General features: G+C 40.1%; 1 protein-coding gene across 20 annotated transcripts in view; it reads left to right on the top strand.

The window, feature by feature from the left end:
• ADGRL3 (adhesion G protein-coupled receptor L3) overlaps positions 1-25,626 on the top strand; it is a 516,853-nt gene that overhangs the window by 230,291 nt on the left and 260,936 nt on the right. For 19 of the 20 annotated variants that reach the window (XR_009963392.1, XR_009963393.1, XM_062611552.1 and 16 more), the window contains 2 exons: positions 5,002-5,022; positions 5,740-5,953. Coding sequence is in view for 18 of the 20 variants with exons in the window: in XM_062611552.1 (XP_062467536.1) it covers positions 5,002-5,022; positions 5,740-5,953 (235 nt within the window). In the remaining 2 variants the exon portion in view is untranslated. The remainder of the gene's footprint in view (positions 1-5,001; positions 5,023-5,739; positions 5,954-25,626) is intronic. The other variant, XM_062611536.1, reaches the window with a different exon arrangement.

The raw sequence follows: 25,626 nt of genomic DNA, 5'->3' as shown, positions 1-25,626 counted from the left end.
CTAGCTGTTGTCTATAGAATGCATCGTTAGTTTATCTGCAGGCTAAGAGCAGAAGAAAGGCTTTTCCACCCCGTCACCCTAGAAAAGACACAGAGTTCTTTGCTATTTAATTTGCTGTCAGCATATGTAGAGAAAGTGGGAGAGAGAATAGTATTTCCATATTTGTATGCTAATTACAGTTTTTCAGAGAACTTTGAACCAACAAAGCTATTTTTTAAGCTTGTCAGGACAAGATTGATGTTTGTTAGCAGTGAAAATACTGGGGAATGGGAATATCGTACATTGGATAAATGTTTGTTGTTGCTATCTTTAACCTGAGTTCTGTTTGTTACTGATACTGTTGTTGAGATCAGAGACCAGGTATAATTTGGATTAAGGAAAACGGAGACAGAAAAGAAGCACTGAGCAGTGTTTGCACACTGTAAATGAATGCACTAATGAGACTTTGTATCTTAATAGGGAAAAGTAGAGCCCTGATTTAGAAAAGCACTTAAGCCTGTGCTTCTTTTCAGGGAGTGACAGAATCGTATAAGGCCTATTGATTCAACAACTGAAAGAGATTTCAGCTTGTACTCATATCTGAGCAAGCTTTAGAATAAGGGGAGGAAGGGATTTTTTTATTGTTACTTTCTGTTATTTTTTTTCCCCACAGAGTCAAGGTGAACTGTGGGAATATTAAGTGCTGCAAAATGACAAACACAGAAACATTCCTCCAAATTAGTAGCAAACCTTTTCCCCCAGCATATTGTACTTGTCTTTGGGAATAGTAAATCACATAGTTAGCTGGGCAGACCAATCATGTGCAGAGCTTGTGAAAATAATTATCTCTCTATTTCCAGCTTTTGTTTCACCACCTTCAAACATGCACTGAAATTTCACCCTGAAAATTGTGAGCCAGAATATGATTTTTTTTTCTGGGAAAATTGCATATAAAACCTAATTAAAAGCATCATCCCACACTTTTCTTTTAAAAGTACATCTACTACCATCATGCCTCTAAATGTAACAGTGCTCAACAAGTGTCTAGCAGCCAAGAAGACACATAATTTAAAGGCTATTTCAGCATTTGATTAAGCACACAGTGATAACTACAAGCTCATGCCCTGCAGGCATGACAAGAGGCAATTATGTTCTGAGGTCAAAAGGGAGGGGGAAAAAAGCACAAGATTTTGATGACTTACTTAATTTTCCAGCTCCTGAAATTAGCAGAGACAAAGAAGTTCTAAATCACCCAGATAAAATACTGTCATTATCTGTTGCCGTTTCACCCTCTGCTCTCACTTTGCCCTGCAAAAGCTCAGAAGTAAGATTTTCCACCAAATGGCTGCACTTAGAAAATTCAAATTGGCACACATTTAAATGTTAAAAAGAGCACTTTTCGAAATCTTTTAAGTTCTGCCATATGCATTTAGATGGCTATCTGCACATAGGATCCTGGAAAAAGACACCTGTTTTCCAAAGTAGTGAGCAGCCATCAGCTCCTCTTGACTTAAAGCCAACAATTAGGTCACTTACTTAGGAGATTAAATAAGGAGTTCATCAAAAAGCTGCAAAGGTAGGGAGCTGCTCAAAGGAGAGGGAAGTGTATTAATGAATTAATATAATTGTGCTGTGTGTGTCATGGATGGGCTTTGATGTATATTATTTCATAACAAAAGGCAAACAAATCTTTGTTTAAGATTATCATATAGAGATGCGATGTCAAGAAATGTGCTTACAAGGAGATAAAGATTCAACCTCTAATTTCCCTTCAGAATATTTACTGCAGATATGTGTAGAAAAAAGCCATGCAGAGCAACTGAACTGGTCGAGGATGGCAGAATGGAAAGCACACCATTGCTTTCTCCTGTCGTATTACAGTATTTAACTATTCCTACAGTTTGTCCAGGGTGTCACATTTCTTTTATGCCATATAACCAGCAAATAAATGTTGACTCCGTGATACATGATTCAGGGACTGTAGTGATAGGACAAGGGCTAACAGCTTCAAACTTAAACAGGGGACATTCAGGTTAGGTAAGGAAGAAGTTCTTTACTGTGAGGGTGTTGAGGCACTGGAACAGGTTCCCCAAGGAAGTTGTGAATGCTTCATCCCTGGCAGTGTTCAAGGCCAGGTTGGACAGAGCCTTGGGCAGCATGGTTTAGTGTGAGGTGTGCCTGCACATGGTAGAGGGCTTGGAACTTGATGATCTTAAGGCCCTTTCCAACCCTAACTATTCTGTTATTCTATACCGTAGTAAGGTGTCTGTAAAACAAAGCTGTCCTTCTGATGGAAAACAATTGAGTGATTATGTGAGAAACAAAAAGGTGAATTCCAGTAAAGCCACATCTGGAAATATTTGCATCTGTTCATAGATTCTTTAATGAGAAGCAGTATATGAGCTCTTATTTTGGGGGAGGAATATTTGGTTTGGGTTTGTTTTTTTTGTTTTTTTTTTCTGGGGAGTACTGGGGGCTGACATTCATGCAATTTTAGTAAATCAGTGCTATAAAGTCTCATGTGCAGTAAGAGCTGCCCAAGATACAAGAAATGTGTTCTCACACCTGGTTAAGAAACATATAACAGTTTTTACTAAACCTTTGTTTTTTTGTATTAACTGTGAAATCCTCCACCAGAAGCCTGAAGTAACATATCATCATTGTTGGCAGAGCTACTGTGAGATTAGGCAGCTATCTTTCTCCTCAGATAAACTTCTATTTTAATAAAATCATATTGCTGGTAGGACTTCCTAATGTCTTATTTCCAACAAAACACCAGAGCTAAGATTAGCTGCATATGTACAGGATTGCTTTTGATAAATACAATTAAATAGGTTGTATGAGTCAATTCTCAGAAAGTTAGTTTCTGTGATTTTAAGTGAGGTTTTCCTTAACCACCACATTTAATGTCTGCTTTCTTTGAAAATATAGAATAGTTACTGCAAAAATGTATAGGAATTAACATAAAAATATTTTCTGAGGCATGTGAGTCAGAGGCTTAAGTTTTGTATAGTAAAAAGTAAGGTAGTGTTAGAAATTGGCTTTACCATTTCTGTAGTCTACATTAGCCTTCTAGAGAAAAGTATCCAAATTGTCCAAGGACTGGTCCAAACAATAACCCCAAACAGCTAGTATTGACTGTAAACCTCATTTTGCCATTTTCTTGGCAGTAAATAAAAGTCATCTATGCATATAGCAGGAGGAGGGAAGGCACTTGTCATCAGTTTTGTGCCAAAAGCTGCTAGAAACCTTCTGCCTCCTGTGTCACCAGTCTGCTCAGGTTTAGTGCAGTAGAGGCTCAGAAAGAGAGCTCAGCAAAGCTCTTTTCCAAATCAACAGCCTGGCATCAGATGTTTGTTTATGGTTGCATTTTTCAACTCTAAATTCTTCTGAAAAATGTGTTACTAATTCATACATGGCTACATATGAAGATATTTTAGAAGCTTTGGTTCCAATCACATTTCAGTAAATTCTAAGTAACTGCACCAGAGTGTGAATCTTAGTTCAGATGAGTATCTGAGAGTAGAATCAGATCCTTTGCTTTGACTTCAGTGTTCATTTTGGACAAACTTTGTTTCTCTTGAAATTACTTTTTAGAGTTCAACTCCTAACTGGGCTTGTGAATGCTAAAGATAATGCAGGCAAATGTAAACTACCCCCCCATTGCTGTAGAGTCTGTTGTTTTGCAGAGCAGGGGCTGTTGTGGACAGACCCTTTTAAACAGACTTAAAACCTCTTGATAGTGTTTGTAGGGGAGACTAAATTTGCTGGGCCTAGTGACTGCTTTTCTGATGATCTTCACTTCGATCAGCTATTGTTTCTAACTTTGCTTCCTCCTTCCTTCACTCACCTTGTCGTTATTAGTGACATTAAACCAAGGGTAAGAACGAGGTATTGCATTTCAGAGATTTGCACTTGTCATCCTGGCTTCCTGCCTTCTGTAACAGGAGAATGTGGGCACAGTAATAATTTACTGCATTACAAAAATGTATGGTGCAATATGAGCTCGGGGCAAAGCTGTTTCTCTGATCTTGGGGAAGGAGGACATCTTATATGATCCAAACCCTAAAGCTATGTAATTTTAGAAGCTGTTATTCAGGAATAATTGCATATCTGTCTTGGGGGTTTTGTGATTAGTCCAGAACTCTGGCACATTGGCAAGGATCTGATTGATATTAGAGTGATCCCTGCAAATTTACAAAAATGAGAGTGTTTATCTTTCAATAATATATATCTAAATGAGACAACTGACAATAATAGAAGGCTTCATGGAAGTTTGAGTAGATGTCGGATTGCTGTCTGCTAGACAGAGCAGCATTGATACAGTTAAGGGGTATACTGAGAAACATCAGTATGCTTTTATTTCCGTAAGCAAACCCAGTGTGCATATGCCATGGGGAAGTTTTATGTGACAGAACAAAAACACAATGGAAGGGATTTTTGGTTTTGGGGAGCGTACTTTGGTGGTTTTATAGTGGGGCTGGGAGGTAGTGAGTTCTTGAAAGATGCTTGGTGTCAGATGGGCCCTTGATCTGTTACAGGGTTAAACCTTCCCTGACTGCTCTGTGACCATCACATGGATACAGGCTCAGTTTATGTTTAGTTTTATGGTTGTAAGGAGTACAAAATGGAGCTGAAAGAGCACATTGTCCCTACAGCTGGAAACATTTTTGATGTGGGTGATTTTTCATTCTTGGGCAATAAGGAAAGGAAAAGGGTTGGCTGTTGTTTCAGCTCGTGGCTGATATGCTCAGCTGGTAAATCAAAGTATTTGGTGCCCAGGTTCACCGTGCATTTCCTGTGAAATTTTCTGTTGTTGAGATGACAATCTATACTTCATATGGATATTTGGGGGATTAATGCATTCAAGTTTTTCAAGCTATTGAAGACCTTTAGATCAAAGAGGCTGTAAAGATCGGAAATATTGCATTTTGTCATGTGATGAGTTTATTCATTAATACTTTAGGGCTTTGTTTTTAAGGTTTCTCAAAGTGTGTTTCTTTTTTCTTTTGCAAACTGTAGCCTGGATTTCTTTTAAAACAGGTAAGATTTCTGAGAGCTCTTTAAATTAACTTTACAAGTGTGTGCCACTATTGAACATCCAGGCAGATCCGACACAAAGCTGAGACTGAACTTTAATCACTCAGTGTCCTGTATATTGGCCTTTCCATAGAAAATATCACTGCAGGGCCCAAACTTTGGGATAGTTGCCAGAACCTGCAGGCCATTTGCCGGCATGCTGCAGGCTACAGCAAAAGCCATTAGTCTCATGTTTTCTAAGGATCAAGAAAAAGGAGCAGGAGCAATGCAGATGTTATTACATCTGTAGTAGGGCAGATGCAGTCTTGCTGAGCAGGTGGGATCCTGGTGCTTGGATTGCTTGTTGTCAGAAAATTTCTCCCGGTGGATCAGGTACAACACAGGACTGTAATTTTGTATTATCAAAGCCAACTAGCTTTTTCACCTGGTAAGTAGAAGTAATAACAATGCCATAGTTGCTGCTGATTTCTAAAGCTCTGTTTAAAAGGGATCATTAGCTTATTTTTGAGATGAAAAAATCAAGTTGCTATGTGGAGAAGTGATTTCTCTGGGCCGCCAGCAAGCCCAGGACCTCATTTCTGCAGACCGTATCTCAAAGATACCAAAACTATCTTAGTACAGCATATGGATAAAACATGCTGCTAAATGTCATTCTGCTTTTAATTCTTGCTTCAGTGTGGAAAGTAAATGTTTGCTGTCTTTCTGTGTTAATCTTTGCAGCTTTCAGCCGTGCCCCGGTCCCCATGGCTGTGGTCCGAAGGGAGCTGTCCTGTGAGAGTTACCCCATAGAGCTTCGCTGCCCGGGAACAGATGTTATCATGATTGAAAGTGCCAACTATGGGAGGACTGATGATAAAATCTGTGACTCTGATCCTGCTCAGATGGAGAATATCCGCTGTTATCTGCCAGATGCCTATAAGATTATGACTCAAAGGTATAGTATTTAATATTCTTTGTTTGCTGACTTGTTTTTTTAATCTGGTATGTACACACCAGTTTGTGTGTGTGCATGAGAAAATGCAGGTACTTAGTCCCTGTGTATGTGCATGGAATTAAAGCTGTCGTTGCTTGACTGTGGGTTTAAAACAGTTGGGTTAGCCTCATGCAATATAAATAATAACTGCTGTAAGTACTACTAATCAGTTATCTTGATACTCACTGTATCCCAGTTTTACCTCTGAAATACCTAAATATCAAAACTCCTAGTGAACTTGTAAGTGGAGTCTCTCAAATACACATTCACTGTTTTCTGTACTGTGTTCAAACAGATGGCCAGTAATCGCCTTTAAACAATTAATAATTTGTTCAAAATAATTTACATTTATCAAAATACAAAAAAAAAATAAAAATAGTTTCCATCATTCCTTGTGGTGCCAGGCTTAGTTTTAGGGAGGATCTGAATTCCCAGTCAAGAATTTGCATTCACACTGGTTTTGCAGAAGACTTGCTTAATTTCTCTATAATGACCATTAGTACTAACTGTGACTACTGCATCTGGAAATGGTAACGAAGATATATGCCATGTAGACAGATTCCTGTGTTGCAGAGCCAGGGCCTAAGAATTTATTCCAACCTAGAGGTATCCTGGTTATGGAAAGCCTTTAACTGTTGCTGAATTTTTCAGGGTATTTTCTGGCACAAAAGGTGTTGTGGGAAGAACAAGTCAAGTGCTTGACATGTAATTGCATTCAGTGCATTACTCCTAATAACTACACATGAATAATTATTCAGTACATTTGGCTTTTAATTAAATAGTAATCAAAATGAGTATTTCGGGGTATTAATAATTGTATTGACATAGACAAACTGTTGCTAATTGAACTCATGACAACAGTGTTTGCATGGTGACCTAATGGCTGAAGCAGTGCAAGGTTTCACTGGAGTACCTTGCTATTGTTTGCTGTGAGACACTTTGCACTAAAAATGGAGTTCTGGGAGCAACACAAAAGAAAGCATGAGTTTCATCTATATTTGACATGCTAACAGCTATTCTTTGAGCTCCCTTTAGAACTGCTCTGTGTCAAGTATTTAGATCTCAAAATGCTGAGAGGTATTGTGAAAAATGGTTCTTATAAGGCCATCATTTAAGTTGAACCTCCTTGACTATCTGGTTGAAGTCCCGCTTGTAGGATTGTACTGGTTGCATTTTTCAAGACAAATGAACACGCCATCAGCCAGTCCCTTGGATTTGGCATGGTTTTAGTGGAATTACTGTAATTCTTCTGTTCAGGTTGTTAGTGGCTTCAAGCAGAAACCCTTAATCCTCTGCATATTGGCAGAATAAAACTATGTCATCCCCTTTGTGGGCCATTACAGAGAACAAAGTATTAATATTTTTATATGTATGCAGTAATGTCCTCCAGGCACTCTCTTCCAAGCCAAATGCAGAGCTCTGCAATCTTCTGATCTGTCACCACATGTAGCAAGTCTGCAACAAACATTAGTCCTTTTGTCAGGGAGGGCACATAATCATGCGTGTGCCCATGGTGCTAGGATGAAAACTCACGTTGATTGCTCAGCTCCAGATACCATCACTGCAGACTCAAATGGCTTAGCAGAGAGTTAGCAGGGAAGTGCTTCTGTGGGTTAAAGCATCTCTGTTTTCCCATTTGGGCAGAAATGGTGCTGTAGAGGATGGCCACTGAAGGAGAAATTTCTTGCAAGGGAAAAGCAAATCCCTACTGACTGAATATTCATATCTGTGAGTCCTTGCCTGGTGCTGTTTATCAGTGGCCAGGCTCAAGAAAGGGTGGTGGCTTTTTCCATTTAAGCTATTTGATTATCAATTTTCACAAAGAGTGCAGTCGTGTTATTAATTGGGTACTATTGAGTTTCTTGAAAATAAATATAACTTGATTTTAGTTAAAAGGCAGGTTAAAAGAAGAAAAATACTCTACTTTGCATTTTATGTCAATCTCATCTCTTTTTTTTTTAATCTCCATTAATTCAAAGAGTTGAAACAATTTAAAAATAAAACCATTAAAATGAAATATGTTCTTCAGATGCAAACCTGTCTGCCAGCTCGAAGTATGCCTTATAGCTGAGCATCAGAAAAAAGTACTTTAAAAGGAGAATTTTGACAGCCTAGTAATTGTGGCACTAACTGTGGCATTTTTTTCTAAAAGCCTCTACCTGTGAAATTAATAAATTCAGCAGTATTTGGGTGGTTTTGCAGATGAATTAAAGCTTTAATACAATGAGCTTGTCTTTGCTAATTCTGCAGGTTGGGAAAGCAGCTACTGGGAACTAAAGAGTCTCATGACAGTGTAACCTGCATGGCAATTGAAGCTGTCTGCCCATGCAAATAAAAACAATATGTACAGTAAATTCTTCCTATGCATTGATTAATTATTGCATTTGTAGATGCACAGTTGCCTTGTAGATTTTAGAGTAAGTTGTCTAACTGTTGGCATTTTTTAATCAGCTACGCTGTACAGCTGACTTAGACACGCTTTGGCATGGCTTGGGGCGGGGGAGAGGGAAAGATGGGAAGAAAAGCGTGTGTAAGACAGAGATGTTGTCAGTATGTGAGCTGAGGCTGCGAGTGAGCGCATTTATAATAGTTATTAGCAGTTACTCCCTCAGCGGGCACACACAAACCTCCCCATCCCAAAATAAAAACGAAAATTGAACAGGTGAGTTAGTGTGTTTCTTTCTTCTGTATGTTTGGTTAAATTAATTTTGTGGATGAATACATGGGGTTATTTTGAAAGGGAAAGGCATAAATCTGATGGTGTGGTTGCGGAGCCTCCTGAGCAAAGGGGGACAAAAGGAGTTAATGCAAATGTTGCCCTGAAAAATCTCACAAATCTTGAGAATATTGCTTGAAGTAAAAAAACATTTAAACAACTTGTAGAGCCTATTTTATAGGAAATTATATTGCTGTGGCCTGTTTTGTTTCTTACTTGCCATTTCTTCCTTCAAGCATTTGAGCAGCAGCTGCCTATAAAAACTCAGAGTGCTTTATGGACTGAATTTTTTCTGATATGGTTAGCGAAATATGCATTTCATAGCATGTTTGCTTTGGAGAAGCTTCTTTTCGAGGGCCTTAACAAACAATTCTAACCATGCCTGTTGTAATCTGTGTGCACTGTACCGTGGAAGACTTCACTATGTCCTCCCCTGAGAAACTGTGCCACAAAATTAACATATCATCCATTCAAGCAGCCAGGGTTCTTGGTGAACAATAAGGAAGAACAGCCTCCTTATTCCCATAAGAGTTGCCTTTGTTTTTATAGTGCTAACACTGTCGTTTAGTCTATTAAAAAGCACCCTGAACAAAAAATAGTTTTCAGCGTGCTCCCTTGAATTTCATGTGGATGCTTTCTACCAAGAAGATGCCCAGCTCAGGAAGACAAAATCTGTGTATTACATTTTGCGTGCTGGTGTTTTCAGTACAATTTGGTGGAGCTAGTGGCCTCGTAAAACTGCCACCCAAATTTAAGGTTGCAGTGTGAGTGAGGGAATTAAGCATTTAGTTGCTTCCTCCTTGATTCAGAAAAACATGCCAGCACATGCTGCTTTTTGAAGCTCACGCTCCAGCATTTTGTGGAATGAAGACAGAGCTTTCCTGGGTTGAATGAAGCCAATGGAAAGAAGATGGGTGGATCAGGTGGAACATGTTTGTTCACAGATCTGTCTGCTGTCAGTACCGCCTTTGTGCTTAACTTCATAGTTTGCAACAGCCTGTTTTACTAAGCTCCTTATCCTTTCCTGTAGGCTTTAACCTTGAATGTTAAAATGAGGGGGGCAGGGGGGGAAGAGTTCGAGTAGAATGGCTGGCATATAGGTACACCTACACAGATCAGGCATGTCTTTTTGCCTTAAATGTGAGATCAAGGCTTTCCTTTTGCTTTCCCAATGTCAGCAGTAAAGGTATCATCATCTACCCCAGCCGTAGTCTGCTACTCTTAAGCTGGAGGAAGGAAAGGAGGGATGGAATAGTAAGATGAAACTAGCAGGTGTAACAGAGGAGCAAGGGGGGAAGTGTTCACAGGTCTCAGCAGCTGTTTCTAAAATCCGAACAAAAATCTTTCTGCCTTTTCAACATTTGAAAGGTAGAAAATGTAGAAAGTTCTGGCTTGGGAACTCGTATCTCAACAACTCGGCTCAATTTGCAAAGGGGGCAAATTTTGCCTCTTGCCACAGTAGAGTGTTGCATAGCTCATGTGCTATTGTTGCCACTTCTGGCCTGGAGATGAGGGCTGAAAACTGCTCAGCTCTCTTTTTCCCTCAAGAAAGCACTGGACCTATTTTGTGTCCCACAGGAAAGACACCTCTTGCCCAGAGCTTCCTGCTGCTTCCAGGACAAAGCTGTGGCTTCTCCAGAGGAGGATGTGTAGCCTGCACAGTGCATCGGGACTTGTACCCTCTGCTCTGCTGCAGCCGGTTATGGTGGTGTCTGCCCCACACAAAGCACCCTTGTGTGGCACACCTCAGGACCTGGCAGGTGGATGCTGCAGCTCTGCTAGACTGCTCTGCTGACTGAGCAGATACAGAATTTCTAGTAGCTCTGTGGGAGGCACAACTGGGAGTTACTAGATGCCATCATGTTGGACTGCAGTTACTTAGCTGAGCTAGTTTCCTTTATGTTTGAGTATAATCTGTGTGGTTTGTCCCTGTGGTTTCAGTATTGACATCATTGATGAAACCTAGAGTTAAAAAAAAAAAGAGTAGTTAAGAGTGTAAGACTGTTGTCAGCTGCTTTCCATTTAGTTTCATGATTCAGAGGGCTTGATCCTTTAACATGAGGAGGAGCAGTCGCAACTGTCCTGGTAGTCAGAAGGACGGCAGCAGGCACTTTGCACAGTGCTGGTTAAAATATAGAGATCCTATGAACCAGCTTGCATTACACTGCAAAGATTTTTTTAATCTCCTGAAGGGCTGTGTTTCATCAATGTTTTTGGATGATAACCTGAAAAATGCAGGACTGCAAAATGAGTGCCATTATTATTGTAATAATATTGCATCTCATGGTGTGCTGTTATTGATGCTTATCAGCACCTGTGATTTTCAAGGCACTTTTCAAATGCCAGTGATCTGCGCTTGCACTGGGAAATGGAGAGGCAGGGTTATCTGTATTTTAGAGATAGGGTAATTCACGTTAACCATTTTTAAGTGGCCACTGATTTTGATCATACCAATTTTGGGATGTTCTCATAGTGTTTTTTATATTAAGTAGCTTGTCCTGGTGCATGTGGGAGGATGTGCAGGACAAGGAGAGCTGCAGACCCGGAAGCTCTGTAATAACAAGGCTGTCAGTAGGACTGGATGAGCAGGCTTCACCTGAATTGCAGCACAGTTGTGTCTGCAAAATTAATGGCATATTTCTCAGGAAACAGCCCTCTGCTGATAAGTTGCCATCACCTCTGACTTGGATGCTGAATGCCCCATTTGATAAGAACCGCTCCACCTTCCCTTACATCCTGAGTACATTTTGTGAAGAGTGCCAAGATAGTACTAATTTTTCTAAATATGTTATCACAGAGGTGGCATGGGAAATGCATTTCTGAAAGGACTGAGATGTTGCAATGGGAAGCTGGGATTTTCTCTTTCTGGGAAGCGTAAGTCTGGCACTTTTGAGATCTCCATGTGAAAAACATCAATATGGAAAAATACTAATGTGTAACCAGGAGAAATAAACAGGAAATACTGTAGCTCACATTCCCTGAATTCTGATTTTAGAGGCTAGAAAACAAGTCTCATCACCTGGTTAAACAGTCTGTTTTCTCACCATGCAGAAAGATATTTTAAAATGAAACAAAGTCTACTAATCTCATCTGCAGCTTGACCCTGCGACAAGGGCACATGTACTATTAGTAACAAACAACACCAAAAACACCAGTAAGTGCTAGTGGAGCAATGTGCACTGAGCTTTTGAGTCGCTCTAAAAAAGGTTGCTATTTCCGAGCCTGTACAGTCTTAATTTATCCTAACTCTTCCTTTCCTGAAAATGCTCTCAGACCCAAGCAGAGGAGTAAATTCTAAGAGCGACAGCCCTCTGGAATTGCTTTGGTACCCTAGTAAATCAGGGCTTGTCAGCCCAAGCATCTCAGCTGATTGCAGCTACCATGGTAACAGATGAAGGGGAGACAGTAGTTTCTGAAGGCAATTAGGTTCCAAACTATGGAAGGCTCTGCAGACCAAAAATAATGCTTTAGGCTTCTCTGGGTACCAATTAGTACCTTTGGCCAGCTATAAAGCACCACACTTAAATAAATAAATGGACAGTTATGTTTTGCTGTGGCTGCTGGTTTTTGTTCCCTTTTAGCATGCAAACTCAATGTGCTGTCATTTGAGAAAATCCAGGCTTAATCTGAGAAAGCAATGGGCAACCAGTGGCCTTCATGGCCAAAGGGAAAGGCCTTCCTGTAGTGCTCAGGCTGGAGGAAGCTGGAGGTATTATTCATTACTGTACTCTAAGACAGCTTCATTTTTCCCCCCTCACTGGCCTTAACTGAAAAAGAGAAGACATGGGATAATCTCTTGGATAAATCATGTCTTGAAGTGGCCTCAGAAGTGCTGAACACATGATGTGCTGAAAACCATGCAGGGAAAATTCAGGTTTATTACTCCATCTATTACTTTACTAGTGTGAAAGTGGCTGGCTCCAGCCTGTCAGAGAGAAGGGACTGGCCAGCTCCTGACAACCTGCTGCATTGTTTGCTTTTGCCAGTGGGAGAAGACCTATGTGAAACATACTTCTGTTATTATTTTTTCTGAACTTTTGCAGCTTGTTGAGAATAGCAGCTACTAATTTGTACACAGAGAAGAAGTGTTAAACAAAGATGGAGACATTGCTGATGGAGATGTCCGCTGGCATTAATACTGCATTTATTACCATGTTGCAGGGGGTGAGTGCAAGCACATAGGAAGCTTTCCTGTAACTGCAAGGAAGGCGATCAGAGAAGATGCAGCTCTAGCTCCTTTGGTACTGCTCTCTGTTTTTGCTGAAACATGGGTTTGTACCATGAAAACCATTATCTGAGGTGCCCAAAGAGCAAAATTTAAATCCAGGCATCTGCATTCTGCCTGTGGCAACTCCTGCTCAATGCCTAAATTGCTGAAGCGATGAACATAGAAGATTCTTCTACTCAGTCTTACTACCTCTTCAGTCTGCCTGAAAATAACAGCCTTATGAGGACATCACAGGGTTTGGTCTTCAGACTCTCTTTTTGTCATGAGGCTTAAAGTGATTTAGAGAATTGCAAGATGGTGTATAAGGTTTATTCAGGTTAAATGGATTTATACTATCTTAAGATAACAAAGGAATAATTTGATTTGAGTAAGAAGATACATGCATGATCCTTCTCCAGTTAGTCTTCTGGCTAGAAATAATGGCTAAAATGCTGTGAGGTAAGATGACTTTGAAGTAGTGCATCTATATCAGTTTCTTTTGCTTCTTTTTTATTCTTGTACAAAAGAGCTCATTTAGTCTGTGCCTGAGGTCAAAATTGGGTTTGTACACAGGGGATTGTCTATTCTCTGGGATATTTCAAAGCTTTCATTCAGCAGTTTTGACTACATCATTTGTGGAATCTTTGGACCTTGAACTCCATATTCAGTTCCAAGATGTGTAAAGCTGCTGCTGGCTTAAACCACACTCATTCTGTGTGTATGCCTGGGTTTTCTGTACTCCTCTTTGGGGCTGGAAGCGTTGTCTTCAGGCCTCACTTATCTTTGTATGCTTGCAGTTTGGCATCCACAGTGCAGTTTTATGTAATGACCCTGCTGATACCAGCTTGCAGACAGGCAAAAGATGGGCATTAGGCACAAATCATTCACTTGCCAGTGTCAAAAATATGGACTGACACATGCAATGTTCCTGGATCATCAACATGGTCCTTAAATTTAAGTGTGAGCTTTGTTAGTGGGTCGAGCTGAAGTTTATTTCAATCTCTTTGGGGAAAAGAGGGAATGAATAGCTTTTATCAGAAGCAGTGACCCAAGGAAAGGTTTTGCTGCCGTTATGATTCAGGAGAAGGATTTTATGTATCAGTAAGCAGAATGCATAAAAGATGGCCGGTCACAACTGTAATGGAAAGGAAAGGCAGGATATGGAATTTATTATTGGAGCCATCTTCTATGCATTATGTATAAGATAATACATTGGTGTCAGTTATTTACAGTAGAACCCTTCATTCTGGTGGAGTCCTGCTGACATCGTAAACTGGGAGACAGTAAGTAGTTTACAGGCAATAGTAGAACCTCCAGACTGAATTACAGCCTTAGCACTCGGTTCCTAGTAGGCAGTATATTACATGCTGTTACCCAGAGTAGGACTTGTGACAAGGAAGGAAAAACTTTATTGCAGAGACACAGTGAGGAATGGAGATGGAGTTATGGGCAAGAGAACCATAGAAAGCCATACAACTAATGCAAGGGAAGAAGGGAAGATTTGGAGTTGTCCAGAAGAAAAGATGCTGGAATGGAAATAGAGTTTACCCATGCAGTCACTAGTCTTGTCCCTGTGCCCTATCCTGCCTGCCTCAGGGCAGGATGTGGCATCCCTGCTACCCCATGCTTTTTTTCATCCTGATTCCTTACATAGATGGGCTTTCACTGCAATGCCCAAGTTCTTTCATATTCTGTCCAGATTTTCTTTGTTAGCATTAATTGCAGTTGCTGGATATTTTTATAGATATAAATGGCCAAATCCTTTCTGAATCTCATCAAGTCTCTGATCATGATGACTTTTAGGAGCTCTAAGTCCAGTACGATAGTAGCTTATCATGTGAAAAACAATTTCTTTTTGTCAGATTTTAGTTTCATTGCCATCCCTCCTCAGACTATGAGAACAGAGGCATCCAAGCTACTTTTTTTTTTTTTTTCCATTTCTGTTCATTAGCTTATATGTGTTTCTTATATTGTTTCTAACTTATCTGTCCTTTAGGAGAGGAAGTTATGATCTTTCAAATATTTCTTATAGGAGTTGGTTTGGGTTCTTGCTAAAAATGTGTGAAGGTTTTTTGTTCGTTTTCTCTGAATACCCTTTAATTTGGCATTGCCATGTTTGAGACAAGATGAACAGTACAGCATTCTATTTCAGGCTGCATCATCTACCTATATCAAGGCAAGATGTTATCTTCTGATTATTATTTGCTCTTTTCTTCCCCCCCCTCCCCATCCCTTTTTGGGAAGCCTACTCAATTGCTGAAGGTTTTCTTTATTTTAAGTAAAATCAAATAACAGAAGAGGCAGAAAAAAAATGTCTCTGATAAATTTGAGAGTTTGAGGCTATTTCTGCTTTGGAAAGCTTGCTTTCTCTCTTCCCTTCCCCAAGTGGCTTTGAATTATGTGAAATGTCCCTATTTGACTCAAGAGTATTACAAACCACACAAATATAATTATGTCCTTCCCCAAAATGCCTATTCTGTTCCTGATAAATTATTGGTTCTCTTGGTCACTTGGAACAGATTGTTCCACTTAAATGATTACAGCGGTGCCCAGCTAACACTGACAGAAAGTAAAGTTTGGTCCTTGATGTCCTTGACATACTAGCAAATATGTGGAGTAAAATACAAAAGCAACCATCGGGTTCGAGGGAGCAAGGTTAGTTCTGCAAAGAACACAGTGCTTGTTGCAGGTGGCTGGATCTGAATCACTCACCATCCTCAGGCATGTTGGTGGACTGAAAATGTGCTCAAGTTGGTATTGTGAGTTATTTTCCCATGGGTAATAGAGAATTGCATGTACAAAGGCAGATGAGTAATATCCACTGTTGATATTTGGGGGAGCAGGGGAGAAATCTTTAGGATCTCTCTAAAATTTGCGTGTGTCAGAAGTGATCCTTGGCACCCTTTTGAATAACTGGCAAGGTTGTTGGCAGCTGACCACAGGCATGTCGTAACCAAGATACCTTAAAAAAAAAACAACAAACAAACCAACCCCCTTAACTATACATACACACAAAGAACATAGGTCACCTTCAATGCAGTGGGTTAGACTGAGCTCTGGAAAATCAGTTTTGGTTGATTAGTTGCTCTGGTAGCTGGATGTAAAGAGTTAAAGCCAGGCACTAAACAATGAAGCTAATGTCTGGTGTTGGGCTGCAATCCAGGAAACACTTTGTTGCTTGTGTAACACCCTATATGTGGCAGGGGCTGTCTGAAGCCAGCACAGGAACAAGCGTTCCAGTAGATGTCCACAAACTTTGTTTTTATGACCTGGATGGCATCCAGATGTCAAAAGTACCAGGTGGGTCATCTCACTAAGTTGCTGGAAGTCAAGGGGGCCTAAGGACAACTAAGCAGCCATCTACTTCGCTGCAAACTGCTCATGTGAGTGGATTGACAAGCAAAGGGTGAATTGCATCCCTTTCCTCATATCTAATGACTTCAGTCTTCTATGCTAAGAGGTGGCTAAAGTGAAACTGAAGTTGTAAACATTTGTTAATTATTTAAAAACCAAAAGTACTCTTTATAGAGTGAAAGGAGAGGAAGAGGATGGAAATTTTCTTTTATAGTGCTTAAAAGGCATCTCATTGCATCAGCTTGCAGATTCAGTGAGTGTTGGCACAGCTTCTCCCAAAGGTGTTTTTTGTCAGGAGACTTTGGGTGGGAGTAGAAACCTCCTGAAACTTAACAAGTGCAAGGTCCTACACCTGGGTCGGAGCAATCCCAGGCACAGCTACAGGTTGTGCGAAGAAGAGATTCAGAGCAGCTCTATGGAGAAGGACTTGGGGGTGTTGGTTGATGAGAAAATGAACATGGGCCGGCTTCAGTGTGGGCTTGCAGCCCAGAAAGCCAACCGTATCCTGGGCTGCATCAAAAGAAGCGTGACCAGCAGGTCAAAGGAGGTGATCCTGCCCCTCTACTCTGCTCTTGTGAGACCTCACCTGGAGTATTGTGTGCAGTTCTGGTGTCCTCAACATCAAAAGGACATGGAACTGTTGGAACAAGTCCAGAGGAGGGCCATGAGGATGATCAGGGGACTGGAGCACCTCCTGTATGAAGACAGGCTGAGAGGGTTGGGGCTCTTCAGCCTGGAGAAGAGAAGGCTACGTGGAGACCTTATAGCAGCCTTCTTGTATCTGAAGGGGGCCTTTATGGATGCTGGGGAGGGACTCTTCACTAGGGACTGTAGTGATAGGACAAGGGGTAAAGGTTTAAAACTTAAACAGGGGAAGTTTAGATTGGATATAAGGAGGAAATTCTTTCCTGTTAGGGTGGTGAGGCAGCACTGGAATGGGCTGCCCAGGGAAGTTGTGAATGCTCCATCCCTGACAGTGTTCAAGACCAGGTTGGATGAGGCCTTGGGTGATAGGATTTAGTGTGAGGTGTCTCTGCCCGTGGCAGGGGGGTTTGGAACTTGATGATCTTAAGGTCCTTTCCAACCCTAACTATTCTATGATTTTATGATTCAGTAGGGCCAGTGTATTTGTGCTAGTATTGACAATAGGTGTGGTAAATGCTTATGTCTTTACAGCCTTTCTCTGTAGCTTAACATTTTGAGCATTTAAAACACTGGAAAGCACTCACTACAGTCAGGAGCCTTACTCCCACTGAACTGGCATACGTCCTGGGTTCCCAATGTCCAGAAATTTCTTTTGGAAATGGAAGTTCGCTCTTAAGTGGCTCTAGTGCCTTTTAATGTTTTGCTCATGATCTAATTTGGATCTTAAGTATACCAATTTGAAAACAGCCTGCCTGACATCAAGCTCTGATTTTTTTAAACTAGCATGGTTTAATAAGATTAACTTGCTGCTGTTCTGATACAGTCTTCAGTGAAAGCTTATTCAAATCAAGAATCAGTCAGAAGGGAAGTAGCCTCAAGCATAAAGTAGGAGTGAGGTGGTGCCAAAAAACTGGGACTCTGACAGGCTCTGTTGTGTCACCCGTCAGCAAGAGCAGAAACATTTAGCTGTCAAATTAATGTACCAAGGGGGGGGGGGGGGGGGAAGCATAATTAAGAGATTAAAAACAAATATTCCCTTTTTCAGCTGTCTTCTTTTGAAATGTACACAGATGCACACACATAGAAACAGATACATAGTTCAAAACTTTCATTTTTGAGACTGTAGAATGGGTATTAAAATATGTGAGAACTGGGCATTTTCTTACATGCCTGCTTGAATTGTAAAGAACAATTCACTAAGAAAAGCATGGCCCCTAAAATGAATGAATAAATGAGTTTGAGGAGCATACCTGCCAAATCTGTGTTTTGAGGCTCTGCATAAAAGAATTAATTCAGGTTTTTTAATCATGTTAGTTTCTTCCAGGGTTTCCTTGTGTTTCAGCAGCTGAGCATCTTCACCATTAATTTAATTTCCTCAGTGTTGCTAAGGGAAATCCTGATTGTGTAACCTCTTATGACCCAAGGTTACATCTTAATCTTTTTCTTCCCAGGAGAACAACCTCAAGTTTGGCATGTACCACACGATTTTCAAATGTGTACCATACTGATAACATATATATGGAATCAAGGCCCTTCTGGTTCTGATTTCAATTCTGAGTATGTCGGGCATTTTTTCTTCTTCCATGAAGGAGAGTATTCTTAAAAGTGTTTCCATGCATAATTTAATTCTACTGTTTCAGCAGGAATAAGACAGCTGTGAAAGAGGAATGTGAAATCAAGAGCTCATCTCTTTTTGACTATCTCAGATTTTATTAAGTCTGTTCTGGAAAGGAAGACATCTATAGGACAGATAAGGCTTTGGTCCCAGTACAGTGTTGCTCATCTAGAAGAGAAACAAAGCCACAGTGGCTGGGGTGCTAATTTAAAGATGTGTTTAGCATTGGCAACAGGAATGGCTGGTGTAGTTATTTGTGAATATGAGGTCCTGAGGTAAACACTGGGTAATTTTGACATCCCTGCGCTGCAAGAGGAGCCACTGTCAGCCATTGGTTGCCCAGACCTTGTCCAGGGGAAGGCTTAACTAGAACAAAATGGTACAAAAATGTTTTGACTACATTGGAAAATAAAAGATTTTGAGAGACTGAGATTTGCAGGGGTATGTCATTGTAACAGCGATAAAAGTATACCTGTCCTGTCTTCTATGACAGTTAAAAATATACTGAAAAGCAAGATGGTCTTGCTACATTCCTATGTGATTTAGCCTGGGTGTCTCTGGATAAAGCTAGTGCAGTAATGGTTAATTTGCTTGCAGAACAAAAAGTAGCAGGTAAACTTTCTGTAGGTTGACAAAAGTGTACAAAATGTAGTTTGGTTATATTAAGCATTTCTTCTGTACGTTTTTTTTCTTCTTCCAGATGGCTATTGCCAAAACAGACAGAATACAGTAGGATGTTTTAAATACATACATTTCTTTAATGCACAATATTTGGCATGTTTGTATATACATATAGGTTTGCATATATGCAGAGAGGGATGTGCATATGAGAAAGTACAGCAACATGTGCCCAGAAATGTAGCAAAGGACAACCTTTTATAAAAAGAAAGCATCACAATTCTTGCCTTGCATGTACAGAGTAGAACTGATCTAAAATCAAGAAAGAAAGTAGAAGTAACTAATCATTTCTTCAGAGAATTAAACCCAGTATCAACATCCAGAAGCCCCCAAAGGTGTTCCAGTATCCTAGCAAATCCAGGTTGTTAATGGGGTATATGTGTGTGTGTATATATATTTGTTGGTCATTTGTTTCTTTTTGAAACTGCAAAACAAACAAGAAAGTTGCACTGCCTCAGGTGTCTGTTAAGTCTGTGCTGCTCCACCATGCATAATGCTGAAAACCTGCTGTCTTAATATGCCACACAGGTGTGACTTTCAGCTTGGCACCTCCAAACTTCAATGATTCCTAATCAATGAACTTGTGCTGTGACCATATATCCCACTTTTTCCCATGGTGTGTAAGGCTGTGGTAGGCAAAGGGTCCAAGGGAAGCCTCTCCATAATATGACATTTAGCCTCTGACTTCAAACTGCTTATTTTTTTCCTTATCCAAGCTTTATTATTATCTTATTATCCTCTCATCATTAGGCAGTGGAGAAAGCTGTAACTCTTGCTTTAATAACTTCTATTTTCTCCTGGCTTTACATCTGCTAGATTTTTTCTTTCTTCATAGGAGCTTCTCAGTTACCTTTTGCTCCTAGGTAATCACTGTGTTTTCTCTGTAATTGTGAAACCTGTGCTGTTGTTGCTTATTTCTAAGTAATCTTTGTATCTTTTTTATTTTTTTTATGTGGCTGCAGGGACTTTTATTAGACTATGTGGAAGTCTAGGTCCTGAAATTTTCTAGGTGAGCTGCACTTTGACTACTGCAGTCGGATCACCCTGATTTTGCAAGTGCTGAGGATCTGCTGTGTTTAATACAGCAAATGCCTTCTCTGGGGGTATCACCACCAGGAAGGGCAATTTCTGTTTTCACTGACTTCCTACTACCTGAATGGGAAGTGGATGGATAGGCTACCTTCACATTCAGGTTTTTCACTGAATAAGGAATCTGTATCTCAGTGGTGTATGCCACATAACTGGAGAAGAATTTTATTCAGGTTGCACAGTCAGCCAGCGCAAAATTAAGTTAATATTTTTACACGGCTTTTGTTCTGTGGCTGTCTTAAATCCCTCTGGTCTTCCTAGCTCCTTATGAGGTGGAGTCCCTGACTTTTGCTGGGCTGTGCGTGTGGCTCTGCCAGCGTTAGCAGGTAAATCCATGTTCGTATTCCTGGCCTTGTCTGCTCTCTGAGATGGCAAAAACCCTGAGCATGGAGGATTTCCTGCCATTTCAGCTCAGTTTTAAGTAAGCGGTCATGCTTCGCTAAGGCTCTGATTAACTTGAGGTGGTGTGCAAAGCAATCTGAACAGCAGAACAGGGTGGAAGGTACAGGACTGTGTGCACAGGGCACACAGCTGGATAAATCCATAGCCTAGAAAGCATTGGTTGTGGTCAGTAATGTTCTAATGGTGTTTTGAAGCATCAAGAGCCTGATTCTGGAGGTTCTGGGGTAATTCAAAGCACTGTTGTTCACTAGTGGCTCAGTTCAACCAAGAACATTTCCTGAGTCACAGTGATCATCCTTGTGAGTAAATGTTTGCAGTATCCAGCCTATCACTTTTGAAGGTCCCTTGCTGTGGATTTCAGGAGGCCACAGAGAAAATAACGAAGGAAGAGAAACACGCTGGGTGATAGAATGAGGGATGTTTTAGAGTAATTCGACGAATTGGCTTTTTTCATCATGTATTAAATTCATTAGTCATGTAGAGCGAGGAAGTTGATTTATGGCTGTTAACTATATTGAGTTGACAAACATAACTTCTTGAAATTTCGTGGCCAAATTAAAGCCTCTCCAGGCATTAATAGATTAGACCTCTTAAAACGATTAAATTATTTATCCTGTGCAAAAAGGATAGGATATTTCTAGAGTGATGCTTGTATTGCTTTAGACATATTTTAGTATACGTGTGATTAAAACTCTGTTTGTAATTTCTTCTAACTGACTAATGGCATGGAATGGTGGAGGATTAGAAGGACCTTGGTTGAGGCTTAAGAATTTTTAATTTTGGGGACTTTGGAGAAAGAAAAAAAATGTATGTCTGTATGGTTTGAGCTAATGCTCTGTTCTTCTGCTTCCCATAATGTCTGACAGCATCTGTTTGTGAAGGAGTTAAAGGAGCAAAAAGCAAGACTATTAATAGCACAGTATGTCTAGATAAAAACACAGTATTATGCGTATATACTGCTATTTTTATTGCTGTACTATGTTGATCAAGTGCTGTCCCATCATGATAGGCTCTGCATATACATAATTCCCCACCTGGAGACCTTAAAACGTTGGTGTATTTTTTTGGGAGTGTTCATGTCATGCAGTCGTATCATCTCCAAAGGAAATGACTGTGCTGCAAGTGGCTCATCCTTAAGCGCTGTCCTACCCAGAAAGAGAAGGAAATAATTAAGATGACATGAATTATGTAAAGCAGACTTGAATAAAGAGTGACAGAAGGGCTGGCTTTGACAGCTGGATGTTAAATGGAATTTGTTTCTGTTGTTATAGATGCATAAACTTTTTTTTAAATGTATGATTTATTTAGATTTATTTAAGGGGTAGAGCAAAGAAACAAGAAATCCCTGATGCGTAGAATTGAAATAATGAGTTGCTGTACACACATAAATAGTCATTACAAAATACTTCATTGGTCTATTTTTGTTGTATTTATAAGGACATTTTAAGACTCGTTGAGTCTGCATTTTACATGCACGCAAATACATGCTGCATTTTAGCCAGCAATCCTTATTGCTGCGTTTTACCCAGCAATCCCTACTGCCTGCTTAATTGACTTAATAGCAGAAAGATGTGAATACTCCTGGCTGCTCCAGCTTGACTCTGGAAAGAGAATGAATTTTTTTATCTCTTCCAAAGGAGAATTTATCCTGAATGGCTGTATCTCAAACTGTATTTTATTGCTTGTACCTTTCAGGAGGCCAAAGCTGTAGGTGTGGGAAGGCTTTCTACTCTAAGTTGCTATGAAGTCAAAACATCTACAAAGGAGTACTTAAGTTGCATTAAGTAAGTGGGGAGAAACAGGGCCATTTCCAAAAGAAGCCTTCAGATGGTTGGTGGGGGTAGAATTGATCCTCTGGTTATGATTGTATAGTGCTTTGTTAATGTGTCCTCAGCAACACTGAGGACTAAGGATTTATACCATGAGGGAAGGAATGATTTCTTCTGCATTTGTTAGACTGAGTCACATCAGAAGTCATCTCTACTATTTGCTTGTGACTTTTCCACTTATGCTGTGTGCAAATACATGCTATCACTACACATTTTAATCTTTATAAAGAATTTCTTTTCAAAAACTGGAGTATTCAGCAGTCCATATTGATTATATGGAGATTAAACTAGAGTAGTGCTTAGGACACAAGTAGTCCTGAACCAGTCAATTGTGGTAAAATTTGCCTTCAGGGCAAATTCTTGCCTTCTCTCCTCTCTGATCCTTGCCATCACTGACTTAGTAGGCTTCATTAGATATAATATTATGCATGTTGTTCTCCATTCTCTCACTCTTTTTTCTTTATTTTTTATTTTCTTTTATTTGCATCTTCATATTGTGTTAGGGGTCTTAGGCACTCTTGGAGCAAGTAGCAGCGGTTTCTGTTCTCCTAACCAGCTGCTTTGTCAGTGCTATGCTTTTGCTTTTCTCAGTGTGAACACCTTCTGGCTGTTTTAAGGTTTATATATTGGTTCAGTGTAGAGAGATCTCTCGTTTTCTGCCTGTCCGTGGCATTTACTTTCCTGAAAGTTGTTTGGAATGAATTGGTCTCACTGATTCTTCTGTTTCTGCTGATCCTTTTTGTAGCAGAAGTATTTGATGCCTTTGCTGCTGACAGCAGGATTGTCTGATAGTCTATGTCTCTGGGTGATTGCTTAATTACCTTTGACACTTGCAGATTACTAATAATAATATGGTAAAGATTTTCTCTTTGGTTCTGAAAATCATAAAATGTGCAGTTTGCTCTCAAGTATTTTGTGATACTTATGAGCAAGTCAAAACTATTCTTTTGCATATAGTCCCAAAGCTGTCTCTCAAGTTGCTCTTACACACTAAAATTAAGCAGTTTGGTAGGCACACAGGCAGAAATGCTGACGGACAATGGCATGGTTGAAAGCTCTGATCCCTTCTCCAGTGCAGACACACTGTTGTCAAATTCAAGAGAGAGGAAAAGGATGGAGCTTCTCACACCCTCCACTCCTCATCCTGATTCCACCCTGAAACATGCAATGGGTGGATTGTTGGGAAAAATCTTATTCTCTGTTGTCCTAAAATGGAAAGCATATATCTATGTGAAGAACTAAGTTGTAATAATTGTATTTCATTGTTATGTACCCCTGTTGCTTGTATTGGTGACAGACAAATAAGAATTCCAGCAGGGCAGTAGGAGCTGAGTTGTATGGTCTATGCCTCTGGCATTTCTTATGTTCCTACAATTTTGTTACTTTTATGCTTTCTCAGAAGCAACCTGAAGAAAACAGACTTTCCCTCAGTTGAGGTGTGCAGTCAATTCTGTTTTCTGAAACAAGAAGTAATGCTTTTAAAAGTCTTTCCTGTGATGGCAAAGTTGATTGCCTGTTAGTGTGTCTAGATCTACACGTAGATACAGTAGATTGATTGACATGTGAATGCAGCATAAGAATTATTTTTAATCTTTGTTTGCTTGCTTATGCTATTCCTTGATAAAAACTGTTCTTTCAGTTTGTCAAGAGAGAAATGACACCTTGAGATCATAGCCCTGTGGGCAGTTCCTGCCAGGGTTAAGGGAGGACTGTGTTCATAGTCATGAAATACAAAGACTGTGGGCTGAGATTTTGTCCAGCATTGCCCTTTCTTCACAAGTTAATGCATGCATTTGTGGGAAAAGCATGGATCCTTCCTATGCTAGAGATGATGAATTTGTACTAGGCGATCACAAGGTGGGACATTGATGTCGCTGACAACAGCTGCTCGCATGTGGCACAGTGGGAAGGGAACCTCTCCCAGATCCTTGGCTGGGTCGCATGACTGTAGCAAGGTAGCAGCAGAGCTTGGCATCTTCAAGGAGAGTTACTAAGACTAAACTGGATAGAAAAGATGGGTGTGACAGGAGTCTGCTGCATTTTATGAAAAGTTGTAATTTGTCCCTTATCTCTGTAGTTTAAAGTCACCAGGTTTTTGATCTTACAGAATGGCAACTGTTGCATAAAGTAAGGACAAAGAATTTCCTCCTCTGCAAGCCATTTTTATGTATGCTTTGGATCAACAGAAATAACGAAATGCTTGTCAACACAAATTCTGGAAAGAATGTGTTGGGGAGACTGACACTGTAGATTCTAGAGGAATATATTTGTCTCTTGGCTCTTCAGAAGCTAAAAGATGGTATGATTCAACTAACGTAATAAAATTATGTACTAGCGGGTCCCATTCAGGTTACTGAAGAATGCTTTTGTGTGCTGAATCAATGTTTAGATGAGTGTTGTGAGCAGGGAGAAGTCCCCTGTATAGCCATTTGCAGCTATTACTGCCAATAACCTGTCATTTCTGTTCGGTTTTCTGCTTACAGCTTACTTGATGTGGAAATGGGTGTCATATATTAACTTTAGCATTAATTTATATGGGGCAGGTTGCTTGTGAACAGTAAGTAAAATCCTGTTTCTGAGAAATATTAGAAAACTGTGTTTGTGACATTCTTGTGTATTAAAATACATGGTTACTTCAATAAATGACAAAAAAAAATATATTGGGTAATCTGTAATGCTCACTTGGAATCCTTTCCACCACCATTAAAAGGGTAACAGGGAAAAATGTCAGTGTCTGTGTTAGACTGTAAAGTCTAAATTTTAATGAAGTACTTCATATTGTTTAATGAAGATATCTCTGTGCATAAAGGTTTGCTTCTGTATCAGATAGCTCTGTTGCCTGACAAGAACTTTTGCCTCTTAGAGAAATTTTGACTGAAAAATGCTTCCAAGATGCTGTAAGCACCTTTGAGGGAGAAGAGATGTGCCTGAAATCCTGGTGAAATCATTTACAATGCTGGATGGTTCAGTTTAGTTGGCATGGGGTGTTTTGTGGGTCTATCGGGAGGTTGTTCCTGGTGTTACTTGCGATGTGCTGTGTACTAGCAAACTGAATGTAGGAAAAGATGAGAGCGCAAGGCATGCAGCAGGCTCATCCTG

This window comes from Pezoporus occidentalis, unplaced genomic scaffold, assembly GCF_034315485.1.
Source record: "Pezoporus occidentalis ecotype Australia unplaced genomic scaffold, CSIRO_AGI_Poc_V1 ctg154, whole genome shotgun sequence".
NCBI lineage: Eukaryota > Metazoa > Chordata > Aves > Psittaciformes > Psittacidae > Pezoporus > Pezoporus occidentalis.
The sequence above is the reverse complement of the archived record's forward strand: the minus strand, read 5'-3'. Positions and strand labels throughout refer to the sequence as shown.